This window comes from Chinchilla lanigera, unplaced genomic scaffold (assembly GCF_000276665.1).
Source record: "Chinchilla lanigera isolate Chin_1 unplaced genomic scaffold, ChiLan1.0 scaffold00012, whole genome shotgun sequence".
NCBI lineage: Eukaryota > Metazoa > Chordata > Mammalia > Rodentia > Chinchillidae > Chinchilla > Chinchilla lanigera.
Window position 1 is genome coordinate 7604513 of NW_004955413.1, and position 17714 is coordinate 7622226.

Consider the following 17714-nt stretch of genomic DNA (forward strand, 5'->3'; position numbering starts at 1 on the left):
AACTCACGACCTTGCGCTTGCCAGGCAGGTGCTTTTGCCGCTGAGCTAAATCCCCAGCCCCTGTCTTTTTTTTTCTTAAACTACTGCCCTGAGATTAGCTAAGCGCTGAGACAGATTTTCTAGTTTTTTTTTTTTATTAATTTTTCAAGTAGGCTGCACATACCTGCCATGACAAGCGATACTCCAAGCTCATGCAGAGAAGTTACGGAGTGTAGTCATTTAAGAAATCTGATACTGAATTGTGGAGAGCTGAGCAAAAGGCTAAAGGTGAAAAAAACTAAAAAGAAAAACAAAAAGAAATTTTACAAATCTACAAATAGTGAACACTTATTATTTACCTGTACCAAAAACAATTTAAAGCACTTAGCAGAAAATTGTGTATTTAAATAATATTCTTGAATCCTTTACTGGTGCGATGCATGTGTTGCAGAAGAAGCAGTAAAATTAGAAGCTTCTAAGGTGTTCCAGGAACCACAGGACAGGAAATGCTCACTATAACACTAACGCTTTGACCAGAACTAAAGACGGTGGGAGGAAATTTGTTTAATGATATCTTAATGTCACAGTTATCTTTAAAAATTATTTGAGAAATAAGGGAAAGATGAACAAAGCAAAAGTAAATTAACTTAGATTAATAATATACCACACAGAATTTTACACATCTCCAATAATGAACATTTGGTATTTACCTTATGCTAAAAACAATTTAAAGCACTTCGCAGATGCTAGCTCATTTACTTCTGTAGATAGGTTGATAATGAAGACGTAAAAATAGCCCTGTTTTACCAATCAGACAGCTGAGGCACAGCAGAGCTAAGTGACTTTCCCATGTTCACTTAAGTTTGAAAACCTGGCAGTCTTTCCCCAGAGCATACATGCCATATATTTCAAATCAAACTCATATCCATACCTGTTTGTAGATTTTAAATTTTTCTTTAGTATAGGCTATTTCCATATCTCATTATGTGTTTTTGATATCTGCTTCATTAACTCAGTCCTGGCAAGCAAACCACAAAAAAAAAAAAAACCAGAACAAATATGGCTTTCTATACAGTTCTACACACACACACAGGTACAGACAACAAACACACACTCACACACACGCACACAGAGACACGTGCTCGAAAACTACTTCTGCAGCCTTAACCTGACACTTAACATTAGCCTAAGCTTCTCTCAACCTGCCTGCTTGTTCTTTTAAAGTTCTTTAAACATGACTTCAGCTGCTGGGTAATCCTCATATCTACTCATACGTAATTATAATTGCTTTCTGAGCTGTCTCTTTCAGATAACACATGGATACTCCAGTTTCCTTTTTTATTCTCAGAGGAGTAACTTTATGAGTGAGAATTTCAAATGTGAAGCAGACAAGGCAGAACAGTAGTCTTGAGGGCAACAACGCTGATTTACAATTTGATATATGGAATTACAGACCACCTTCATCTACAAAAAAGAGCAGACCTCAGAGGAGAATTTTATGTTTTCTATTATTTCTTTTTAAGCATGATAATAGTACTGATGAACTTTTCTTAATAAACATGGATTTTCAACCAAAAAAAAAACTAAAACAACAAACAACGTCTAGTTTCATGTTTATTTCCATGAAATCAAACAGTATCTAGGTCTTTGATTTGCATTCTGTGCATACAGCTGCTTTCAAGGAGCCTCCAAAATTGCTGAAACCAGAATCATTCTGGAGAATGGAATCATAAAATTCCTCCATTCAGATGTTACGCAAATTCTAATTGAGAGAAAAAATTTATGCAGAACCCTTTTCTTACTTGAACTATACTATTTCTCAGTCTTTGTGTCAGACAAAGCTGAACTAGCAGAAAGCCACCTGATATTACTCATTTTGCCTCATATAAAATTGCTTTGACTCAAGAAGGAGTTTAGCATTGCTAATTTGTGGCTGAAGTGAAAGAGAGTTTTTACAATCCCTCCAGCACCAAGAGAGCCACCTTTCTAAATTTTCAGCTCTGTATGTGGAGAGAGTAACATTAGTTACTGTCTTTTCCCTTGTCATCTCAGCTCACTGATTCAGAACCAAAAATTCATTAAAGATGTGTTTATCCAACAACTCCAGCCTCACATCACAAATGAGTTGACTGAACACATGCAAGTTTCACAGAGAGGCAGAGAGACAGAGACAGAGAGAGAGTTTTCACTTTCATTCTGTGTGAACTACCCACCCTATTTGATTCTTTGTACCTAGAAATTTAAATTGTTTCATGTCCTGGTATCTCCCCTCATTTCTATTTGTAGTAGAGGTTACACTGCTCCTCCTGCATCCTCTGAGCTATTTGATGCATTTGCTTAATTTCTATCTGAATTTCTGTATCTCCAGGCTTTTCTTTCCTCTTAGAACTCAAAGCTTTGCTGCTTTCTCACACACGGCCACTCAGAAGGGCAAAATGAATCTCGGGACTTAGTACAGTCCAGCAACATTTAGCCCCAGGCATAGCAATTCTGAACATTGTGCTTTCCCCGTTTTCCAGAATCACACACTCTCCTTCCCATCTTTACTCCATACATAGTCCAAACTTTGCACTGAAAGCCTTCCCCGTCCACTGCATGTGGAAAAATATACATCTGAGTGAAACACTGACCTTCAGTTCTTACTCAGCACAGTACTTCAACCTGATCTCTGCTAAGTCATCCAATTTACTTGCTGCTATATGTTGGGTTTGGACACAGCCTTACTTTTACAAATACGGATCATTTCTAGTTTCAGTTTTAACTGACAGTTGCAAATTTACTCAAGGGAACCAGAGACACTACACAAGAATATTCCCCTTTGTATCTACACCAAATAAAACAAACCAAGACACCTGCTTTCCACCAAAAGAAATAAAGAGATAAATAATAAAACTGAAACAAAACAAAAACCAATTAAAAAAACTGAAATAAAACAAAAACCAATTATGCATCTAATTCAGGAGTAACTTACTCAAATTCAAATGAAAAGAAAAAAAACAATGTGCAAATTTGCAAATTCAAGATCAGTCTGGGTAAACGTATGAGGTGTAGTTGAAAAATATGGTTAATATTCCAATTTTTTTTTTTAAAACCTATTACAGTCAAAGACACATCGCCATTAACCCCTTCAAAATACTTCCCTCACTTCAAGCACGGCTGTGTTTTTGTCACTTTTGGAAGCAGTTCTGGAAGTTGTCTTTTGTGCCTTTAGTTACTGCACTGTCCGGGCTACCTTCATATCCTGAATCAGTTCAAAACATTTACCTTTCACAGTTATTTTGACCCAGTGCCAGATCCAGTGAGTAAGGTGGGTGAGGAAACACCCCTAATGGTTTTACAAGTCTGCCTTTGGTACTCAGAAGCAGGACTGTATTTTGATCACAGCTTGTAAAGACACTCTCTGAAAAGGGCTTCTAGAACTCTTTCAGAAAATGACAAAAATGAAGGGATAAGTGTATTCAAAGCAAGGGAGAGTGTTTTGAAAAAGACAAATGGCAATGTATCTTTCACTATAATAATTTTTTGAATTTAATCATCCACTGTATGTTTTGATCATCCCTTGTAGATCTTTCTAAGCACTTGACACGGCCTAAGAACTATTTTACAAAATAGTGCAACCTACACAAGAATATTCAAACAATGGTGACATAATTGGCAATATTCACTTACATGAAACTTTGGCTTTTTTCTTGATTGTTTAGGATAAGAGGAAGTTTTAAAATCTGAGAGAAGAAAGCGCTTCACCGGGTTCAACGTTTCTTAGCTTCAGCCTTTAAGTCACATCTTTTCTAACAGGTGAGTGCGCACAGCACTTTGTCACGTGGGTACAGGAACCTCATGAAAGAGGTTTGAAGAGCTCAGCTACAGCTGTGGCTCCAGTATTGCTGCAAATAGATTCTCTGTGGTAAACTGCTGGGTGGGGCTTTAAATAACGGGCCACAGTTGGCAAGCTGGTCTGTTCTTGGAGTTGAAAACTCCAGTAGTTTGGGAAGTATTAGTGAAATGACCGTGAGCCTCCTTCTTGGTACATTAGGCAAAGAAGTTTAAAAGGGTCATTGTCATCCACTGATGAAATTGTGGGCATAAAGAAAAAGATACAGGAGAAGTAAAAAAAGTTTCCCTAGCTAAGAATAATGCAACACCTTAGTATCCAGACCAGACATTCAGAATCAGATCTGTAAAAATCTCTCATCTAAAGAATTTATCTTTTTAATTTTTGTAACTAAACTTGCATTTGTCAGTGTTAACTTATGTATTTCCAAGCTCCAGTACCCTGAAATAAATCTGTGAAAAAAGCCATATAAATGATAATTTTAAAGATTTTATAATTTACCCTCTAATTTTTTTGTGTCTTTTTGAGACAGGGTCTTGCTATGCAGCTCAGGCTGATCTTTAGCTCACTTTGTAGCCCAGACTGATCTTGAATTTGCAAAGATCCTCCTGCCTCAGCCTCCCAAGTGCTGGGGTTTCAGGCATGCACCACCACACCCAGATCCTTACCCTTTAATTGTAATTTTTAAAAGTATCTATACATACCAATGTCTATTTCTGATTTTTATGATATTTCTGGATATTCAGTAATAACATACTTGAAAAGCGTATTGACCATGAGTAGTCCTTCATAGAATTTATTTGAAGGTAGCTTCCGTGGTTGGAAAAAGAAACTCTAACTTTAGTAAAAGGAATATGTATGTATATATGTACATACAGGAGTGTGCTGTGTGCTGCGTGTGTATGTATGTGGTGGGGAAGATAAATCTTTGCCAGAATGATGTAAGTGCAAAATAAGCATTATATTTTGATTATAAAAGCTAAATGATATTTACCACCCATTGTATATGTCATTATATATAATATATTATAATATATATAATTTATATATTAAATTATATATAATATATAATTTATTTATATATTTATTTATAATTTCTATATAAATGTATATTATATACAATATATAATATTGTATATTATAATATATAAATATTATATGATATATTATACATGATATATTATATAATATATATAACATATTATATGTATAATGTTTCAGGCAGGCACTAAGAGATAGATGATATGAATAAATGTTGGCTCTTATTGTAGCCAAGGATTTAGGATGTTTTTGTTCATTACTGGCAGTTTGTAGTTGCTCACTGGAATGGGTATGATAATCAGCAAGAAGACCCCATGACAGCTGGTGCCACCCTCTAGCCTGGCTGTTGTGTAATACGTCACAAATTGGGATCAAGCATACCCCAAGGAAATCATCATTGTCTTTAAGATTTGCAGAACAAAAAAGCAACTCATGACTGTATAACTAGGATCAGATTTGTGTCCTGTGGCCCACCCATTGTAGGAAGATACCCATCAGACAAAAGACATGGAGCAGCTGCCTAGGTAAGGCATCCGCAATCAGCTTAGGCCAGGAACAGTTTGTGACAAGAGCCCCCTGTCTTTTTCTTGAGTTGGCTCTTTGAATAAAGTCAGCTTCCTTGCCTCGACACTGTGGCTCTCAAAACAATTGACCTTTTCGGCAGTGAGCTGGGAGACTTGATTCCAGTAACAGACTAACTCTACCAGTCTGACCTCGTACAAAGCTTCTGTCTAATAAAGGTATTAGATAATTTTGGCATAATTTATTACTAACACAGTAGAAATGCATACACCATATTCACACACAGAATGGAAGAGTTACTCTAGGTGCTTTGAGAAAAAGTAGAAAATATTACTGATGTCTTGGTTGAGAAAACCTATCTTTGTGATTCTAAGGAATTTGTTTTTGAGATTACTTGAAAATGTTTTGCGACATGTGCTAAATTTTATAACACAATTTTTAAGTAAGGTTCTTTTCTGGTTATGGAACCCTTCAGAGTCATGAAAACTGAAAGAAAAGAAATGGCCTGCAGCCTGTTTACTTTATCCCAGGTCCTTGAAATGTGACTGAGTCGCTTGCTCAGTCCCATGATTGACATGCGAGGAAGAAAGTGCTGCTCCAGGATGAAAACCTGTCAGAGCGCTGACCAACGTATGAGATAACCAGGAAGGGCATTTCATATTTGCAAGCACTGCTCGTGTTTTCAAAATGATGTGCTAGATGTGTAAAAGTACTATTAAATTAATTTGACTAATTTTCACTCTTACCCTTCAATACTCAATAAAGAACAGAATATTTTCCCTTATGTTAAAGTAATAAATTTTGCATGGATACTAATCAGGAACATTTTCCATTTTCCATCTTCAATGGAAAAATAGTACTGATATTCGAACAGATTAAAACTAATCTTCAAAAATATTAAAATTAATCTAAGCAAGGGAGGGTGCATTTAACCAGCACACTACAGGCATGTATGAAAATGTGACAATAGAAGTTATTTTTTTTACAATTCATATGTTAATAATTATAATTTCAGAAATAAATATTTATAAATGGATACTTTCTGTTTCCTGCGGTACTGGGGGTTGAATCATGGGCCTTTACGCTGAGCTACATAGCCAGCCCTTTTTTGTTTTGACTTGATAAAGGTCTTGCTAAGTCTCTAAATGGCCCAGGCTGCAATCAGGTCCCCAGAAGGTGAGATTACAGTGAATGCCACCACCCCCTGTTAAAAAGAATCAGCCTTTAAAAGATGCTTAGATTACTGTATTTCCCCAGGTTGCAGCACCAATACTGGTTTTGAAAAAGTTTTAGGTTAAAATTGATTCATTTTAATTTAAGAAATGATTACTGAGTATTCACTCAGTGTTTGGTATTCTTCTAGGAGCCATAAATGCAGCAGGATCCCCTGGAAGAAATAGACATCTTTGTTTACCAGGGCTTTAACTGCACTACAATAGTGAATCAGAACACACATGTGGAAGAAGTATATACAGTGAAGAAACATGTAACAAAAAAACTGGAATTGAGGGTGCCAAGCAAAGAAGGGGTGTAAGATGTTATAGAAAAAGTTTAAATAAGAGGATGAGGAAGAGCCGTGCTAAGAAAAAGATCCATGAGCAAACACAGGAAAAGAAGTGAATGAGAAAGACACGCAGGTGGGAGAGAAGCACTGCATGTCTGTGGGATCCACAGCTGTGCAAGTAATCGCTTGCCTTTCTCTTGTTTTCTAGAATTGTCTTCAAACTATCTAAAACTGTATAATCCAATCCTCCAAACCTAGTAGTGCTTCCTTATGCCATACCTAGCTGTACCAAAAAAACAATGACCAAGATTCTTCCAGGAATCCCAAATGAAGTATCCTTTATATGTACACATATATTCATATTGTTGCACATAAAATTTACATGCCTTCATGTGAAAATAAGTTTCTGCCTCGTATTACTGTTACAAATTTTAGTGATTGCTGAAGGAATATTTACCATCATGTCTCATATCAAATCTTTACTTCCTGCTCCTAACAATACTGATGGTAAAAACTCACAATTGACCTAAAGATGTTGAAAGCTCTGTCTTTCATAGGAAAAAATATTTCCTGTGAGTGTAGGAAAAGCCTCTATTAGTCAAAAATCTACTGGGATAAATACTTCTGGCATTTTTTATGCTTATTGTGCCATGGACCAGAAAGGGAAAATGTTCTCATTATTTGCAAAGCATTATCAGCCTGTTGTTGAGAAGTATGAATGTGAATTTTTTAGTGATTTTCATCTACAGATTTATGTATTTATGTAATAACACCACTTGCTGGCTACAGCATACACTTGTATATCATGCGAGCTTCTGTTTTAGAAAGAAGAACTTGGTTAATAAATCTGCTAATCTCATACCTACATTTCCACCATGCAATGACTCTCTGTCCCAACTTCTAACCTATGCCCTGCATTGCACACTCCTCTTTCCATTCAGTGAGTCTCTCCAAGGCTTTCTGTGGTCACAAAAACAGTGATGTTCTTTCTTGGACAAACATGTTTACAAAGAGAAATGGATGTCAGGACTATGATCTACAATACAAAAAGACAAGCATATACTCAAGTTAAAAAATTGCTACCGGGGCTGGGGATTTAGCTCAGCGGCAAAAGCGCCTGCCTGGCAAGCGCAAGGTCATGAGTTCAGTTCCCGGTACCGGAGAAAAACCAAAAAAAAAAAAAAAAAAAAAATTGCTACCATCTCTATTGTGTAATATTTCAATTTCTATCAGTACAACCCCATGTGTGTAGAAAAGGTGGAACATGATGCAAATACATGTGCAAACAATTGAGCTCTAACACAGTGTTTACCTTGTCACTGTCTGTCTCTGTCAGCCTGCCAGGATCTTTCTTGTGTGTCTCACAATCCATATTCTTCAATTTGTGCCTAAACCACAGCAGACTTACTTATTCATTTGCTTATTTTGACTCTCTTGGGACAGGATCTTGCTGTGCAGCTCAGACTGGTCTTCAATTCGCTATGTAACACAGGTCAGCCTCAACCTCACAACAATCTTCTTGCCTTAGTCTCCCAAGTGCTGGGATTACAAGTGTAAGCCACCATGCCTGGCCAGCCACAGCTAACTTTAAACATAATCAATTTTTTAATGACTAAAAAGGGGTATGGGGGCTGGGGATTTAGCTCAGCGGCAAAAGCGCCTGCCTGGCAAGCGCAAGGTCGTGAGTTCGGTTCCTGGTACCAGAGAAAAACCAAAAAAAAACCAAAAAAAAAAAAAAAAAAAAAAGGGGTATGGTCTCATTTGACCCAGAAGAATTGAAAGCATGCCATAGTGATGTACACACACCCATGTATATAGCAGCACAGTTTATAATAGCTAAATATTGGAAGGAACCCAAATGCCCATCAACCAATGAATGGATAAAAAAGATATTATAGGGGTGGGGAATTTTCTCAGCAGCAAGGAGCCTGCATCACAAACATAATGTCCTGAATTATTACTCAGACATTAAGAAAGTTAAAATTGAGATCTTTATAGCTAAATGAATGCACCTTGAGACCATAATCATAAGTGAAATAAATTGGACACCAATGTGCAAATATCATGTTTACTACCTCTGGTGTGAAACACTTAAAATGCAAGTAAGAGCATAAATGTTCAACATATACTGTGAAATAGGAAGGAAACAGTTCAAAAGGGAAAGGGAAATAGGGAGGGCAGAGGAAAAGAAGGAAGGGAAAGAAAAAAATGAGAAATGAAGTATAAAACGAAGACAGAACTTTGTGAACAGGAAGGGAAGGGGGTTTGAAAAGAGAAAATGGGAATGGAAAAAAAGAGGAGTCAAGATATATCCTATAGAGATACAATTCCCTATAATGAATGTGGTCATGTATACCTGAAATGTACCAATAAACTTAAATTAAAAAAATAAATAAAAGGGGAAATTAGTAACTTTATGAAGGATTGGGTGAGTGAGCCAGGTCATAAAAAGATTTATAAAAACTGAATGACACTTAAAAATATACTGAAGTCATAATCAAAATATCTGCCTCATTGGTATAAAAATTATGGCATTGATGAGATAAACAAAGGAAAGCTAAACACACAAAAGCTTTAGAAAACTCATAGCACAATGCTAAAAAATTTCAAATATAGACTATTTAGCATTCAAAACTGCCATCTACTCAGTCCTGACTAGGGGAGGATTTTCTCCTCTTATCCATTCTGCTAAGAATGAAGTGGTAAGAGTCAGTAGTTATGAATATTTTCTTTTGCTTTTTTTAGTCTTTAAATGTGAATAGGTTCATAACTCTTTTAAAATTCATTCTCACCATCTATAAAAAGGAAAATGAAGCTGAATAGTTTATTGGAAATATATTGTGAACATGGCTCAATGTATAAACATATAACATATTAAACACTTAACTAGTGCTCAAAGGTGTGTGTGTGTGTCTGTCCATCAGTTGGTCAGTCTGTAGATACTGAGGCCCAGAGGACACCCATTATTACTTACAGGAAGTTTGTAGAGTAAATGGAAATCTCTGGATTCTGTTATGTCCCTGGTCTACTATTTTGCTCAGACTTTAGTCATCAGCTCAGTACTCTCTGTGGGTGTGAAATGCGTAGCTGACACATCAACACATCAGGCTGTACATTTCAGAGTATCTCCAACCACACAGTCACTGACACTTAAAATAACAGTCAACAGAAATACTACCCTTGAGGTGACCGCATGATCTTAGAGATGAAATGAAGGATAATGGGCAGAGAGCACACCATGTCTGATGAACAAGAAGATGCTATTTTAAAAGCTTTGGTCACAGCCATTTATCTGACCAAGGAGCAGAAGACAGCACCATCGAGGAAAGAAAGAACAAAAGCGAGTTTTACCTGTGTGAATGTGGCTGATCTCTATCACTGAGTGTGTTATTTGTGTGATTCTGGCAAGTCTGACCACAGGAAGCAGCACTAAAGTCAGGACTGTGACAATATTTACACATTAAAATAACAGAAAAAAAGTCAAACACAGAAAAATAACGTGAGAACCATAAACCATTGATTGGACTATAAATGTTAGAGTCATATTTTCCCTGACATCTTAACTAGAATGTCTTTCTCATACAGTGCTTAGAGGGTGCTATATTTTGTAGAAGAAAATAATAGATAAAGATGAAAAAAAAAACAAAAACAGCCCTTACACTGCCAGGAAGAAAATATTAGAGAATACCATGGCAAAAATGATTATGGTTCTTAATAACAGAAGCAACACTTAAACTGCTGTAGAAAGGGCTCTGGTGAGCTGACTTCATCTTTGCTTCTTCCAGCCCTGATTATGGTACTAACTGTCTGTCTTGCTCACCTCCAACCTTTGTGTTACCTTCTGTCTGTCTGGATTCTCTACTTACTTTATAAATATGACCGTGTGCTACATGACCTTTGCTTAAGGATCTGACAGATGCTTTGTTTTGCTGTCTGGATCCCTGGAAACAATCATACTTCAATAAAATACAAAATATTTGCATACCCTTGCTTACCTAACTGTTTTCCTGGTTTCATTTCCCATTCCTTTCCCCTTATTTACTCTGTTCTGACCACTCCCCCTTCTTACTATTAGTTAAACATACCAAGTTGCCTTTCATCTTAGAGATTTGCACTGTTGTTGCAAATCCTCACTTTAATATTTTTGAAGCTTTCTCCTGCATTTCATGGAGGACTACTCAAATGTCACTTTCATCTGTGTGTCTTTTTAAGCATCCTTTATAAACTTTACCGTATCATTCCACATGGCCTGCCAAATTTCTCATTTCAGATAACAAAATCAAAATGCCTTAATAGGACCCAACTGCAGTTCAAAATCTAAGATGACTCACTATTTTAAATATGTTCTTACATGCAAATTTTATTTTAAACGTATTTTATTGGTTATCTACACCTCTATAAAAATGTTATGATTATGTAATTCTGAGATTTACCAAGATTATAGATTTTTTTAAGAAATCAAATGTTACTTTTAAACCATTTAAAAATGACATAATTCATAGGGTCTGACAATAAGAACACCACATAATCTAGGAAGATTGAAACTATAAAAGTATATAGGTTATTGATATTTTTAACAAAACAAAAATAGACTTATGACAATAACTATAGGATTACCAAAATTTCTATTCTGATAGCTGGACCAATTCTAATAATTTGAATAATGCTTCTGTAAATTTAGGGTTAAGCAAAGTCAGAAAGCATTATAAGAATATGCCTATTATACCGAATTTAATATTTTTCAATGTCCTCCTAGCCGGAAATGTAGGTTTGCCATGCTTCCAATTTCCATTAACATGGCCAATTCTCAGATAATTCAAAATCTTCTAGACATTTTCTATCATAAGACCATGTTATTTAAGCAACTCAAATTGTAACAGAAAATGCCACCCCCACCAGTGTACTTCAGTTTCTGAGTTGCCCAGGTAATAGTTTCTGTTGCAGTTCTGGTTGCTCCTGTCTCCTTTACACCAATCCTGTCAGTCTCCCTCTCATTTAACCCTGCACTTTCACCTGTGACTGTTCCCTGACAGGAAGATGACACCTGCATCAGCCAGAGAAAGATAACAGTCCTGAAGTTCTGAAAACTCTCCTCCCAGAGATGTGAACTAAAGACTTGCCTCCAGGCCTGGCCATCAACCATGCCACCTGACTGTGACCCCTCTTGCTGCAGGAAAAACAGACAGGCATTCAGCCACACATCAACCTGATAAACTGTTAATCACCTTGGGCAAGAACTCCATGCCATGAACAATGTAGCCATTACCTTGAAGTCTATGGTTCCCAGCCTATACACCCCTTTTGGACTTCTACTCAATTACCACAATGGTTCAGGAACTCTCCCACTACTTTCAGGGAGGCTCTGGCAACAGATTTAGCCCTGGAACACCCATTTCTCTGTCCCTTCCAGTTCCATCACAGTCCCTTGAGAAAGGACAAAATGAGGCTTCAGAACTGTAAAATGTCTTAACTGCTAAAATACCTCTCCTGCCTGTAAAGCCAGTTCAAGATCTCTGTGCTACCAATGTCACTGTAATTGCCCTCCATATACATTACCTCAGTCTGCTACAACCCACAACCTGCTGACACACCTGCCTGGACCTAAGAATGCTTTCTTCTGCCTTCAGTTTGCTCCTGTCAGCCAGCTCCTCTTTGCAAAGACCCCAGTTCTGAACTCAAAGGTTAACTGACCCGGATGCAACCTCCCAGAGGTTCAAAAACTTGTTTACCCGCTTTGGAGAGGATTGCTGCACTTCTGGTTAATGACACCCAAGCTGCTTGCAGGAAAGACACAAAAACTCTGCTATAATATCTGGCAGAAACTGGTTGCAAGAAAGAAACCACAAATTTCTTGGAGTTGCTGGCTTCTATAAATCTGAATCCTTGAGTTCACAAAAATGATGCTTACTCAGACTATCAGCCCCGGGGAGCATCCAGGCATCTATCCAGTTGCTAAGGGATGCCTTTTCCCTTTGCCTCTATGCTCTAACAGCCACTGTCCTTTTGATCAAGAAAGCTGACAAGCTCACCTTAAACTAAAACCTAACTGTGAAGGTGCCACATGCTGTACTGGTGTGAATTGTTCTAAAAAATGGACCCCTAACCAATTCCAAGTACACCCTGTTTATGGATGGAAGTAACTTTATTGGGAACAGAGTCTGACAGGCTGGATATGCTGTGATCACCTTGGACAAAGCTATTTTAACCAAAGCTCTCCTGCTGTTGCTTCCTGCTGCTGTTTGGAAACCTGCCACTGATGTACCTAAGCACCCTGCAGGGATCCAACTGACTAAAACGTCGACCCCAACCACCAGATCTGCCCCCATCGTATGTACTGCAAGCTCAAGCCACTGCACTGGCATCTGTGCTCCTACAGCCAGGTCAGGCTTCAGCATCTGTGTCACTGGCCCCGACTGCCCATTCTCTATCCACACTAAGAAGACAACAGAAGTTTATAGTGTCCTGCTATGAAAAATCATCCCTAGATATGGCCTACCCTTGACTACTGGCAGTGACAATAGGTCTGTATTTGTAGACCACACACAGTATACAGGCCACAAAACTCTAGAAAAGTTAAAAAAACAGCTTGTAATCAGCTCCATAAAAATTTAGTTGAAAGGGGCTGGGGATTTAGCTCAGCGGCAAAGCGCCTGCCTGGCAAGCACAAGGTTGTGAGTTCGGCTCCCGGTACCAGAGAAAAACCAAAAAAAAAAAAAAAAAAAAAAAATTTAGTTGAAAGACCAGCTATACCTATAGACACCCCTGCACACACCATATTAACAGCTCTTGAAGTTTCATAAATTCAGCCTTAGATCCACTAGAGAATTTATCTAGACAAGACAGTTCACTCTGCAGGGACAACACACTCAAAGCTCTGCTCTGTCACTCTGGATGCTGACCAGCCAGGCACAGCTGAAGCCTGAGGACATCATTCACAGCATTGCTCTACATGTACTCCCCTTGATTTTTATGTCTTTTCAGCCTGTTCACCCAAGTTCTTGCTTCCCTGGCCTTGTTAGCTGTGGTTTATGGATGATTACTCCAAGAGAATAAAATGATCAAACACTTGACGAAGGTTTGATGAGCATCCAAGGCACACTGGAAACTTTCCTAGATCAGATTAACTCCCTCATTATGTTGCTAGAGTAGTATTATGGAACATATAGGCCTAAATTATGTGTCTTCCTAAAAAGCAACTTAGGGAAAAACTCCATAATAAGAATACTGGGGACTTTGGCTATGACCACTGACAACCCTAATGTAACAGCTTCTAGTTGGGCCTTATCTCAGAAGATCACATGAAATATACCCAGGAAAGATTTGCAGGGGGAAAAATAATAGAAAATGCCTGCCCACGCCAGCCAGTATACTTCAGTTTCTTAGTTGCCCAGGTAACAGTTTCTGTTGCAGTTCTGGTTGCTTCTGTCTCCTAGAAACAGCTGGTCACTGTGATTCATAGCTGGTCACTATGATGCATATTTTAAAAATCAAATCCCCAGTGGACAAGTCATTCTGCTTCTGTCCTTCCTGCTTATTTATCCCACTTAAGCCCTAGACCACCAGAGTGATCTCTGATATTTTGGGAATAGTCTGATATTTTGGGAATACTCTCAGTCAGTGCCCACCAACATAAATAAATCTGCCTCCAAATCTTGGGTGTTGGTCATGTGTAAACATCATATTGTCTCCTTGGTGTAGGAACCTGAAAGATTAAGTAAAACTCAAAATGTACAACAGATGATAGGAAAGGGAAAGAAATTGCTGAAAGGAAGGAACAGCTGGGATGAGGGAAAGAAGAAAAAAGAAAGGAAGGAAAAAATAGACAGATACATAGATAGATGATAGATAGATAGAGGTATATAGAGATATATATAAGTATATAGAAGAACAACTAGGAAAACTGTACTGCTGATGTATGATGGTATATTGAAAGGAACAGTTAAGGCTTAAAGTTTTTTATATTTTGACCTATTTTGCATGCTTATTTCTGGTAATCTGAGCAACTGATTTGAAGACAACAATATGCAAGGAAACAACCACTGGTGAATTCCTACCATCTTGTCTAGTGAAACTCTGTATTATCTCTAAGGTTTTATTTAATAATTAATTTTTACTCTCTTTAATGGTTTGAACAATCTTCCATTCTTACATCTGGTAATCTGAGCAATGTAGTTGAAGATAACAATATGTAATATAACAATCACTGTTAATTCCTATCATTTTGTTTTGAAACCCTGTATCACTTTTAATGTTCTTTCTTTGTTTTGTTTACGTCTGTGATGTTGGTATGTTGCTATTGTTCTTTTTTTTACTATTCTCTTCAAAATAAAAAAAATAAAGAAAAATCTTGGGTGTTGTGGTGTTTCTGTTTGCCATTGCAAAAATCTCTTCCAGTGCAATAAATTAGTGAATTTCAGTTTCTATCTACACATTTTCAACTTAACAGAAGCTACAATTGATTTCTATTTCCTTATGATAAAATATATTACCATTATTATTGCTACTTTATTTTACCTTACCCCAACCTTGACAAGCTCTTGGGTTAATAATATCCCCTAGTTATTGTGGACTGACCAGGTCCACAATCTCCCAAATGAGTGCATGGCGAAGGCTAAATAAAAAGAGGCACATGGAATGATTTCAGGGTTCCAGGAGGATCAAAGCCCTCTCACAGAATTTGAGATTCTCTTAGGGCTAAGACCAAGACCTTCTCTGGGTGGCCTGTGTTTATTTGTTTATCAGAAGAAGGGAGGGGAGTACTCAAGAAGTGCGGAATTACTCAAGAATTTCTCCAAGTAATGTGTTAAATTAACCCTTAATAAGAATTAAATTAATCCACCCAGGAGTGAGATGCCTGAGGCTATAGTCTTCATCTAGTTGAGATCAGATCCAGGTGTCCTTGGCTGTGATTTTTTTCTTATCCTTTGAGGTTTCCCAGCTTCATCTGCTATTTCAGGCCTTAGTAGGGATTAGTGACTCACAGAGGTTCACTTACTGAGTCCACTGTCCATTTCCAGACAAGGAGCCTAGGTCTTGAACAGATTAACAAGTGAACATGAAAAGCCAATTGATTAATTTAAATCCTGCTCAGGTCTGCTTTGTAGAGGTCTCTATCAACAAGCCTTGCTGTGTGTTCTAAGAAATGTAGAGAAAGAAGAATGTAGGACAGATAATAGAGGGAAGTTCTCTCTCTCTCTCTCTCTCTCTCTCTCTCTCTCTCTCTCTCTCTCTCTCCCGCTCCCCCCCCGTTTTGGGTCCTCTTGTTACGGTAACATCTCTAGTGCTCAGTCTGTGTCTCAGGGTAAGGTCCCAGGAAGTCCCTGGAAAATCCTCATGGACTCTTGTACCCAGAACTTCCATCACATCAGCAATGAACATGCTCTAGTTTATTGTCTAGTTAAGATTATTACCACCATTGTCCCATACCTGCAGTTCAAGCACTATATCACAGCAGAAAGTCATTTTGTGTGGATCTTGCTTTGCAATTGCTGCTATGAAAAATAACCACAAATCTAGTGGATCAATACAAATTTCTTCATTAATACTTTGGAAGGCTAGAAGTCTGAAATGAATCATGTAAAGATGATATTAGAGTCTTAGTAGGGCTGATAATTCTGAGGGAAGAATTACTCCTTATCTAAATCAGTGTCTTGGGGATAAATAGCTCTGTATTTATCTCTTATAAGGACACATGTGATTACATTTAGGGCACATGTGGCTAATCCACAATTGTTGTCCCATAGTATTTATAACAGTGAAATACTATTCAGCCATAAAGGACAAACTTGAGTCATTTATAAAAAAAGTGGATGAAACTTGAGGTCATAACATTAAGTGAAATAAATCAGATACACAATCTGAAATTTTGCAGTTTCTCTTATATGAGAGACTCAAAGTATAAGTAAATTAAAGAACAAAGTAAAAGACAATAAAAAGAACGAAGAGAGAACTTTTGCAAATAGGAAGGGAATGAAGAGATGAAGCACAGATGAAAGGGACATAAAGATATTAAGCTGTGTGGTGTGCATGTACCAATTCTCCATGGTGAATGCAGCCACTATACATTCCAAACTTGTGTTAATACAAATTAAAATTGAAAAGTAACTATGCTGCCATTACCAATGGAAAGAAGGACTATAGTAAGGGAAAGTAAAAGGCTAAATATTAATAATAGTTAAAGTACTAATAAAGTAATAACATGTAGATTGGGTGGGGAAAGTGAAAATGGAAGAAGTAAGATTTTTTAAGAAGGAAGGTAAAATGAAAAAGAGAAGAGGAGGGAAATACCCCCCAAAACACATAAAAGTGAATGAAATCAAATAAAAGAGAAAAACAAACAGAAGGCAAAAGTAAAGCAAGAGAAAAAGAATAAAAAGGGATAAAGAAGAAAAGAAAAATGAATCCAAAACTGCCTCCACCCTGAGGTGTTGGTCAAATTTCTTCACCGGATCCCTAATATTGGAATCTATGTGGTACTGGGGAGCTGCAGTGAGTGGCATCCTGAGATCCTTGTATCTGAGGTGCTTCATGAAAGCTGACCGGGCCCACCTTTCCGGCTGGGTGGGGCCAGTCAGTAGTATGTTGTCTCTTTCTGCACCAGTATGCAGGCTAGAGGCTTTTATTCTGTTTCCTTCTGTGCACCTGCAGTCATAGCTGTCCCCAGCTAGCTTGTGGCCTGTGGGCTGTTTAGTTGCCCCACACACTTGTAGAGTTAGAGCCACCTTATCTGTACCAGCAGCATAGCAAATGTCCAAGCAGCAGTGTTTCCCTGCACCATTTGGACAGTCTGAGTTTTCTGCTGGAGGGAGGTAATAAGGGGAACCAAACTGTCTGCTG

General features: G+C 37.6%; 1 protein-coding gene across 3 annotated transcripts in view; it reads right to left on the bottom strand.

The window, feature by feature from the left end:
• Positions 1 to 277, bottom strand: part of LOC102006443 (natural killer cells antigen CD94-like) — an 8856-nt gene extending 8579 nt beyond the window's left edge. For all 3 annotated transcript variants that reach the window (XR_260067.2, XR_260068.2, XM_005378931.2), the window contains exon 1: positions 164 to 277. Coding sequence is in view for 1 of the 3 variants with exons in the window: in XM_005378931.2 (XP_005378988.1) it covers positions 164 to 170 (7 nt within the window). In the remaining 2 variants the exon portion in view is untranslated. The remainder of the gene's footprint in view (positions 1 to 163) is intronic.
• Between the last annotated feature and the right edge of the window lie 17437 nt (positions 278 to 17714).